Source organism: Brassica napus, chromosome C2, assembly GCF_020379485.1.
Source record: "Brassica napus cultivar Da-Ae chromosome C2, Da-Ae, whole genome shotgun sequence".
Classification (NCBI taxonomy): Eukaryota; Viridiplantae; Streptophyta; class Magnoliopsida; order Brassicales; family Brassicaceae; genus Brassica; species Brassica napus.
The window spans coordinates 13267139-13278211 of NC_063445.1; the positions used below are offsets into that span (position 1 = coordinate 13267139).

The 11073-nt window shown below is 31.2% G+C and overlaps 1 protein-coding gene across 1 annotated transcript; it reads right to left on the minus strand.

Moving 5' to 3' along the window:
• Positions 1-1619: 1619 nt before the first annotated feature.
• LOC111202562 lies at positions 1620-4726 on the minus strand. Its single transcript, XM_048748567.1, has 6 exons — positions 4581-4726; positions 3021-3128; positions 2716-2785; positions 2379-2599; positions 2112-2225; positions 1620-1835 (listed from the first exon to the last, which is right to left on the minus strand). Exons 2-6 carry the CDS (start codon positions 3111-3113, stop codon positions 1791-1793), a joined length of 543 nt encoding a protein of 180 aa, XP_048604524.1. The 5' UTR covers positions 3114-3128; positions 4581-4726; the 3' UTR covers positions 1620-1790.
• Between the last annotated feature and the right edge of the window lie 6347 nt (positions 4727-11073).

The window sequence follows — 11073 nt, forward strand, 5'->3', positions numbered from 1 at the left end:
TATTTTTTTTTAAAAACGACTTTAAAATACAAAAATGAGGACACCTTATATGTTAGATTTTTTCTTATATGTTATATTTTGAATTTTTTAAAACAACTTTAAATTACAAAAATGTAAGTTTTCCTTAAGTATACGACTAAAAACATTAAAATGACATGTATCATTTCGATGGTTGATTTGAAAGCTTTCAAAACCATATGTAAGTTAACAGTTAAAATAATTCAACTGTGAAAACAATACTATTCACTTTTTCAAAATTGTGTTCGAGGAAAAAAATAAGGTTTTTATGTCATAATTTGTTTAATGTCCACTAGAGAACATTATATTAACCTAAAATATAAGAAGTGTGTATTCGTTCTCTAAATAAAAGCTACAAAATTACCTAATATGATTTACATATATATGGCAATTAATGATTATGAATAATAAAGATTTGATAACAATTTTTGCATTCTCCTTCATTTTGTTTAATTTTATATTATTAAAAAAATAAACAATCACATTAACCATATAATAAAAAATTAGATTTTTTCTTATATGTAATTTTTGAATTTTTTAAAATGACTTTAAATTACAAAAATGAGGAAACCTTATATGTTATTTTTTTTTTAAAACGACTTTAAAATAGAAAAATGAGGACACCTTATATGTTAGATTTTTCTTATATGTTAGATTTTTTCTTAGATGTTATATTTTGAATTTTTTAAAACGACTTTAAATTACAAAAATGTAAGTTTTCCTTAAGTATACGACTAAAAACATTAAAATGACATGTATCAATTCGATGGTTGATTTGAAAGTTTTCAAAACCATATGGAAGTTTTCAAAACCATATGGAAGTTTTCAAAACCATATGGAAGATAAAAGTCAAAATAATTCAATTGTGAAAACAATACTGTTCACTTTTTTCAAGAATGTGTTCGATGGAAAAAATAAGGTTTTTATGTTATAATTTTTTTAATGTCCAATCCGATCAACCCATGATGTATTAATTATAGTTTTGTTCCATTATTTTTAATAAAAATTGATCCGATCCATCGGAAAAAAATTATATAATAACAACAAAAATATTTTATATAAATAAATAAAATGATCACATATATAAAAAAAACTATCGATAATATATATATAAATAAACTCAGCTCTTATCCTGGTATTTAAGTATTTTGGTTTTCTATTTATGTAGCTCCTGTCATTTATAGTCCATGTTTTCAGACTGATCTTAACTAATAAAACTATGAGTTATTTCGACTAAAGAATAACAAAAAAAAACCTAATCTACTGAAAGGAGATGAGACTGGATCGAGCCTTGACGACTCCAGATCCAGGAAAATGAAAGATTGATATTAAGATCATTTTATAGTAGTGTTACATGGGAATGAGCTGAGAATAATTGTAAACGTCTGACAAAGGTAAAAAAATAAAGTCTTTATCTCTGGAAACTCTGGTCAACTTAGACCACAAAAGTCTTTCTTCAGTCGTAGAGGTGATGCTTCAACATCAACTAAGGCTGTCGCGTTGCACTTTTTGTAGTAGTGTTAATATGTGTGACGCTAATATTTTATTAACGGATTGTGTACCAGACTTTTCATGTAGGATTTTATGATACTATTGATAAATATTATAAATTATGGTTCTCTCTGACACACAATCTAATGTTAAAATGAGTTATATACAGTAGGAGTTTCCACAAAGTATGAAAGAAATTCAATTGAGTTTTAAAAAGACCATAAGAGAATACTCATAATAGAATCATCGTTCATATAAGTAGAAAGACTAACTTTCATTTCTTACATTTCACGAGCCGAGCCGAGCACATTGCCTTGTCTTCCGTCCTACAACAGCATAAACACCAAAATAAGCAAATATGTCACATGGGATACTAAAGTCCAACTAGTGGTATTCATATTCAAAAATCAGCAGTTATATTGTATATCAAAAGAACAAGCAACAAAATCAATATAAACTTAACCAATCATGTGCAAATATCCTAATCTAAACTGACCAAAAGACTTCATAAGATCTTAAATTAGTCTTTAACTATTGTAGAATAAAAAGACCATGAAAAATATAAAAAGACTTGCAAATCACATTTCAGAATACAAACTAACCGCAGAAGGCAATGTCCAGCCATCTTCAAGTGACCATTCCAATGATGGACGTAAGTCCTTTCTCAAAGCGTTGTAAGTCGCTCCTTCACCACGTGGTGGAGGATACAGTTCAACCTGCAAAAATAGACAATCGATTTAACTGAAGAATTCAAGCTTCTAATATCATATTCACTCCACTTTCACACTCTACCAACGGACAAGTAGTAGAGAATGAGACTAAATAACTAGAACAAACAACTTCACAACATCAATCTTCTTTTTATCTACCTGTAATGGTTCGTTCTTCTTCAATGCCACAACCGTTCCAGACCAGTAACAATCATCTTTATGCCAATCAACTAAGTCTCCTACTTTCCAAGAGCCATGAGCGACGTCAAGAGGTTTTTGGCTAGCCTCGATTTTATGGACAGATGGGTATGAGGGTCGAACCATTAACCACTCTTTCTCCTCATGTTCAAACCGCTGAAAGACTTGTTGCTCATGTATCTCTGAAGCGTATAAAAATTTCAAGAATAAATTCACGCATAGCCATTACAAAACATTGTCAAGGTAACATGATATTAGTTAAACAAAAATAAAATATGCAATGGAAGATAAAACTCACCTTCTTTTTCGTAATCAAGATACTTCAAGCTGTAGTACAATTTCCCCTCCACTATGTATATCCTTACTACCTAATTAAGGATTAAAGAAATAACACAAAGCTGTTAATATAAATGTATTGTACTAGAAGCCTATAGATTCTACATGTGGTGAAGCACATATAGGCTCATCCACCTCAAAGTGAATTTCATGAAACGGAGGGTTGATGATAGAATTGGTATTTTAAAATGCTGAGACATTAAATATGCCTATTTGAAATATTTGAAAGGATTAATTCCCTAGAGAAACAGAGTCAATTGACATTACCTTGCATCGAAACCAAGCTCCACGATATCCATGTTCAAAGGATCTTACTTCAACAGTTTGACCATCTTTGAAAGGTAGGTTGGTTTGAGACATGTAGTATTTGCAGAACTGCACAGAGTTAAAATTATAACACAAATTGAATTACGTGGAAAAAAAATAATCCATAAAAAACTGTGATTATTACAGAGAGAAACTGTAATAATCATTAACATAATGGCAAGAACATGTAGATGACTTTTTCTTCAAATCAAAAGCTAGAGTTAATCAGAAGTTTGAAATTTGGACTATACATTGGAATAGCCAAGTTAGATGGTTGTCGTGGGTGTGAATCCAGATGTTTATTCTAAACCACTACATTAATTAGAATATATATATATATATATATATATATATATGTAAACTCTTTTTTATCTACACTATTGTGAATATATATATATGTAAACTTTTTTTTATCTACACTATTGTGAATAAACATACAAACAACGGTAAAGGTATTCTACTATACAAATGTATTAATGTTCATTGTTCATATCAACTCTAAATTCAAAACAAAACAAAACAAAAATTAATGTTGACATAAAACAAATCAAAACCATGTCAATTTTATAAATTCAGCTTGTAAATAGAAAACTTTGTTTCAATACTAGTTTAGTAAAAAGAATAACAATGTCATACAATAATATATTAGAACAATGGTGATGATTGGTTCAACTGTGGCTGTAGAATTTTAGCCGTAAAAGTTTAGTTGTAGATAAATTGATTCTAAATGTAAAGTTGTTACTGTTTGCAGAGACTTTTGCTGTAGTTAAATTTGTCGTAGCTGTAAGCTATAGGCTGCAGATATTTTAAAATAAAATATGTGAAATATGTGATGTATATATAAAATAATTATTATTTTTATCACTTAAAATAATTTAGATTAATATTTTTTAAAATTATCAAAGTATACTGTTATTTAAAATGTGATATGTAAATAATATTTATTATTTAAAATATTTCAATAATTTAAAAGCATCCAAAATTAGAGTAAAATATTTATAGATGTTTTTTTATTATGATTATCTTATTTATTTGATATTATAGATATTTTTTTTATTCTAAAGTTTCTACAACTTATAAATGAAAAATGTAGATTTTTTAACTAAAATACATAAGAAAAATGTTTGCTTTATTTATTTTGTTGTAGCTTTAAAAATAAAGTTAAAGCATGATTGATAAAAATTAATAGAAATTTGACGTAGGTTTTAACTTTAAAAAGTAAAGCTAAAATATGATTGGTAAAATTTAATGATTTAGAAAAAAAAAAAAAAAAAAGCTCAACCAATCATACTCGGTGTCTATCAAGAGATGAGCTTATCTTAAAGTTTCAAAACCATATTTTGCGGAATCTGCTTCAAAACCAATCAAAAACAACTTTGAAAATATTAAAACCGAAAAACAAAGTCTGGGGCGATAGGGACATACTAATAAATTACTCTTCATCCGAAAAATAACAAGAAAAAGTATGCAGAATACTATAAACAAAACACCAAGATTCGAGCAGAGAAAAAGGTGACATACCTGATTCGGTTGGGAACCAATTTAGATGTGGAACGAAACGATTTGGCGGTGGCAGTTTATATGTTAGGGCAGGAATCCTAATTTTAGAGAGAGATAGAGATGCATATTTTATATGCCTAACGCTAACTTGGAAAACGAAGTAGGCTTGGATAGGCCTTTTAGAGAAGAAATAAACAGCAGGGCTTGGCCCGCTTGCACCATTATTATTTTAATCAATTTCATTATATCGATATGTTTTGTATCGTTTTTTTTTTTTGGTAAAAGTTTTGTATCGTTTTATCAATTTGATTTCGAACTTTTGGCACAAACAGAGATACCGTTCGATTAATATTCTAATGTGAACTAAGACCGGTCCGTTGGAGAATTCATTTAATTATATTTTCCTTTATATTTGTTTTTAGTCTAAATGATGTTGTTTAGTTATGCATACAATGTAATTTTTGTATTTTTTTTTAGTTTTTCTCGTTCATTTCTGTTGATTGCATTTATTGTTAAAAACTCAAAATAGTTTTATTGAGATTAACTAAATTTTATAATACGATTATTAGTTAAGTTGTGTTCTATCTTTATTACAGTATAACCTCTTTAAATTAATACTCTATAAATTAATATACACTAAAATTCTCTATAAAATAATATAATTTTATAGTTCCAAATTGAGTTTTTGGTTCAATTAGTATATCGATAAATTAATATCTCTATAAATTAATAAAAAAATTATAGTTAGTCCCAACATTATTAATTTATAGAGGTTTCACTGTATGTTGGAATAGATATTTTATCTGTTTGTTTAGTATAAATTATCAAATTTCATTTTTGCTATTTTTTGTTTGTTATTGAGTTATTTTACATTATTTTTATTATTGGACTATGCAAGTATGTCTTTTTATTTTCATATTAGTATTAAAATTATGGTTGAGGTTTTTATTTTTGTATTTTTTTTAAAGATTCACATTAAATTAAATAAAATAGCCTTATATTTTCTGTTCACAATACTTACAAGAATATGCTTATTTTCCATTAAAATAATTTAATGTAATTTTTTAAAAATGTTTAATCCATTAAAACAATTTAATGTAATTTTTTAAAAATGTTTAATTTATTATCAATTATATGTAAAACTAATTTTCAATATTTTTATAAAAACTTTCAATATTTATTTTATTATTATTTTTAAATTCTATATGATATTGATTAATTTTTCTAAAACGATAATTGAAAATAATTTTTAACACTGACCTCATTAAAGCTAATTAATTTATTACTACCAAATAAGTTGTTTATTTTTATTTTTTAATATTATGATTATAATGAAAACTAATAACTTATATATAATGTTAAACATATTATTAAGCTATTAATTTTTAAATAACAATAATGGATGATTTATATTTGACTACTTTATAAATCTTGTAATAACTACTTACAAAACAGGGTAATCACAACAGTTCAAAAATGTGAGGACTGATATCCAAGTTTGTATATATACTATATTTAAAATCATCACAACATGAACAGTTGACTTTCTAAATGCGTTGTTCAGAAAAAAAACTCGCTACATGCAAAAGCGGTTTTTCATTTTTTTTATGCGTCCTTTCCTGCGATCCATTTGGAAGAACTCGACTTTTATCTTTTTTTGTAAGATTATATCATTTATTCGATTGTGCTATGATCTGAATAAATATATTTCATGTCATTCATTCTTGTAGTTAAACTTTTTCATATCTTTTTATTTTAGAGAGAACATATCCTTCTTGTTAGCAAAAAAAAGAAAGAAAAAGAACATATCCTTCTTGTGTCCAATTGTTTTATCCTTTTTCATCTTCACTGTTCTGGATATAAGCGTATATCATTAAAGCACTTTGAACTTTAAATTATTGCACACAACAATAGCAATTTTAATTTCCTTTAGCATGTATACATTCACACTACAATAAAACATTTTTTTTACTAGGGCAGTATTCGTTGTAAATTCGTCGTAAACCGGGTGTTACGACGAATTAACGTCGAAAAACGTTTCGTTGTTAAACGTCCGTCGTAATGGAGGTTTCGTCGTAAACGACTCGTTACGTTTACGACGAAATATATTCCTCGTAAAGCGCAGGGAAAGGATTCGTCGTAAAAGCCACGTAAATATTTGTCGTAAAGCCCATGTAATTATTTCGATGTAAAGCACACGTAAATAGTTTCGTTGTAAATCACTCGTAAACATTTCGATGTAAAACCCTCGTAAATATTTCGATGTTAATCACTCGTAAACATTCGATGTAAACTCCATGTAATGTTTACGAGGAGTTTACATCGTTTCTTATTATATTATTATTAATTAGTATATAATAGATTTTAATTTATATTTAATATTCAGAATTTAAAATAATTTAAATTTTAAAACGAAATATGAAATTGGAAAACATATTTTAAAAAGTCATACAATAATATTTAAATTCATAATATAAATAGAAAAATAAAAAAAACTACATATTCTCGAAGTAGTTGGTGGGGTTGCTCGGCTGTTGACGGGTTGGATCAGACTCTTGGGGATCTCGTGGTGGCATTCCAAGAGCGGCTCGTCTCTCACTCAACATTCTCTGCATAACCGGGTTTCCCACGGCCATCACGTCTAGCAAATCCTCAAGAGAGTCTAAACGAACCTGCTGGCTATCCATTCGAGCCTTCATCTGAGCAGTCTCTTCATCCCGTCTCGAAGTGTATGACGAAGTTGCCCTTGCAACTTCGTTAACAGAGCCTATACCGACTATCTGTCCCTTCTTTTTAGGAGCCACCTATAAAATCAAAACATATATTAATATAGTTAATTATGTTAAAATATTTAAAATAATGTAAACAAAAATTTTAAGTTACCTCTTCGAAGATTCTGTCGACCTCTTCGGTGGACAATGTGACTGGTAATCCATCGGGAGACTCCTGGGTTAGTTACGTCTCCCGTTCTTCAATCCGACTAGCCACTGTTCGGAAGAGTTTCTCAGATGCAGGATCCACAAAAACTCCGTCGGATGTAGCGTGAGTGATCTTGAATAGGTCAGACAGAGAAGGTAAGACTCTCGTCTTCTCGAACTACAAAAAAAATTAAATTAAATATTATAAATTATATTAATTGAATATTTGAAAATATATATTTAAAACAAAACTTACAGCTTCTAGACGGACTCCTGCATGAGGTTTTTGTCCGGTTCTGTGAAGCATGGGCAAATGACCATCTTTATCCTTCGTCCTTCGAGAAGCCGAGCACGAATTGGCCTTTTTGATCGAAGAGGGGTGCTCCCAATAGGCGATGAGGCCATCCCACACATCCGTCGTGAGCTCAGTGGGCTTTCCCTCATACCCGTAGATCTCCCACTTGTCCTTCCAATCAGAGACTGTGTTGCAGAGGCGTATCTTTGCCTTTGCAACGAATTCCGCCTTCACCCTCTCGGTGATTCCCAAAGACCAATGTCACTTTTGCTGAAACATAAAAATTTTGAAAAAATTACAATTAATAATAAATATAAAAATATATATATATATATATATATATATATTTAAAAGTGAAAATTTAATTAAATTTAAAAATCTTACCGCAAAACATTTAAACCACGTGATCTTAACGTGATTTGGTGTCTTGCTCCAGTTCGGGTATGCCCCGTCGTAGTAACCCTTAATCGTCGCCGAAACGCTCCGGCTAACACGGTTGTTAGCCCCAAACCTGAAAAAAAAAACAATTTAACCGTTAGAAAATAAAAATTAATTAAATTTTAAAGTAATAAAAATTAATAACTTACCAATAAGTTCCTCGGGGTCTAGAACATCCAAACCCTCCCGTCCAGGCTGGACAAGCAAATCCTCCACCGTATATCTCGCGAAGGGAGCATATGAAGGCACACGCAAATCCGGATGAACTGCACCTTCTGGGACAGGCTCAGGTGCAGCCGCTGGAGGAGGAGGTGGAGGCATCTGCGGTGGAAGAGGAGGACTCGAAAAAACTCTCTGAGAAGTCTGAGAGTCTGGAACTGCATCGGAAGACGATGGACCGGAAGAAGATGTACCGGAACCATCGCCAAACAACTGGGCATAAATAGGTGCTGCTGGTTTCCTTCTAGGAGCCATATAAAAAAATTTTAAATAAATTTAATCAATTATGATGACATAATTAAAAAATTATTCTGTTACCTAACTAATAACCTAAACTATAGTATTCCGTCATCTAACTAATCACCTAAACTAATTATCTAAATAATCACCTAAACTAATTACCTAACTAATTAATAACATAAACTAACTTAAAAAAAAAGGAGGAAAGAGAATGTACCTTAGAGGGAGAGGAGAGGAGTTTGGGAGGAATGGACGAGGCAGCATCGTCTCGGCGTCCCAATATATAGAAAAGGTTTCGTCGTAAATGCGACATAATGTTACGACGAAGTTACCAGGCCCGCGTTTTTTCATTTACGACGAAGTTACCAGGCCCACGTTTTTCGATTTACGACGAAATTACGTCGAAACATCGGTTTACGACGAATTTACCAGGCCCACGTTTACGACGAAGTTACCAAGCCCGCGTTTTTCCATTTACGACGAAATTATGTGGAATAGATAACCATTTACGACGATTTTACAATGCTTAACCCTAAACACCGAGAATGAAATCCCTAAACCCCAAAGTCACATATCATCTAACATCATATCTCTCCTCTACTACTCTGTGCTCTTTCTCCAACTTAAACTCTAAAACCCTAAAACTCCAAATAATTTTTTTAAAATTAACAAAAATACATATTATATAAAACAACATTTGTTACACACACATTAAGATGGTAAAAAAATAATATTTCTTTAAACATACGTTACAATAGAGAAATACAACATCAGAGACATATATTACATCACTCTAAATCGTTTTCGTTCTCATCAATATTACATCACTCTAAATCGTTTTCGTTCTCATCACTATCATTACAATCATCATCATTGCTTCTCTCGAACTCGTCTTCACGTGCTTCATCTGTCGCATCTTCGGGAATATCTTCATATTGAAAGTTTTGCGGGTCGATCAAAAGGATTTCATCAGTTGGTTGTTCTGGTACCTCAACTTCATTGATAGCGTCTTCTTCTTGCAAGGGCGGTTCTTCTCCAGCGACAATGCGTCCACGAGGTGTAATTTTGATAGCAGCTAACCAGTTTATCCCGGAAGTTCGAAGCCGAGGATAAGGAAGGAAGCTAACTTGCTCGGCTTGTGAAGCTAAAATGAAAGGCTCAAATTTGTTGTATCTTCTCCCAAAATTGACATCCACAACACCAAATTTGTTATACCGAATCCCTCGGTTCACAACAGGATCGAACCATTCACATTTGAAGAGGACGCATTTTAGCTTCAATAACCCCGAAAATTCCACTTCAATAATCTCCTGCAAGATCCCGTAAAAGTCCGTTTCACCTTTCACACATATTCCGTAGTTACTCGTTGCCCGATGTCTCCCATACTCGTATGTGTGAAAGGTAAATCCTCGTGTGAAATACATAGGTGATGTGGTGACCTTTGCAACTGGACCTTGAACCAATTCGTGAAACCATACGGGATAATAAGGATCGTCATAATCAACCTGCAAAAAGCAGTTATTCTTAATTAATATTGAAGTATCAAAACACTTACTTAATTAATCAATGTATGAGATATATTACGTACCTGTGATTTTAACCACTTGACAAAGTGCTTATCTTTACGTGTGTCCACATCAGTTGCAGATATTCCTGGTATTGCTTCTTCAACTTGAGATACAAACATGCTGCAAATTAAACAAATAATCAAGTCATACATAATTAACTGCAATTCATATAATTAACATTCACAAAATATTTACCTTTCAAAGTAACGGGTCACTGCATCCTCGCAGTTGAGCAGAATATAAGTGTGGGCACTATGTTTATCCTCTTCACATGACCACCATACTTCTTTCGTTTTACCACCAAACCGTGCAATTTCGCAGAAAATGTCAGGAACACCATCAATTGGATATGATGTCGGTACTCCACCATCATCATATCTTCTAGGAACTCTTTTCCTCGTACGAACAGTTGGAGCAAAGTAGTATGATGTGAAGTTAGATGTTTCGGCTGTCAAACTTCCCGCAACTATTGAACCTTCCACCTTTGCAAGATTTCTTGCTTTCCCCTTCAAATGTTTCATCTGTCGCTCATACGGATACATCCATCCGTTGTGAACAGGTCCACGAAGCAATGCTTCATACGGTAGGTGGACAACTAGATGCTCCATGACGTCAAAAAATGAAGGAGGAAATATCTTCTCCAGGTTGCACAATATGATCGGAATGTTATGATGAAGTTGTTCGATGACTTCTTCCTTGAACGTACGTGTGCTGAGATCTCTGAAAAAGCGCTTATGGCTGTATATTGCAAAAGTAATCAAATTAATAACATTTCATAACATATGTATATATATTAACGTTTTATAATTACCTGCAAGTGCTTCATGGACATTTGC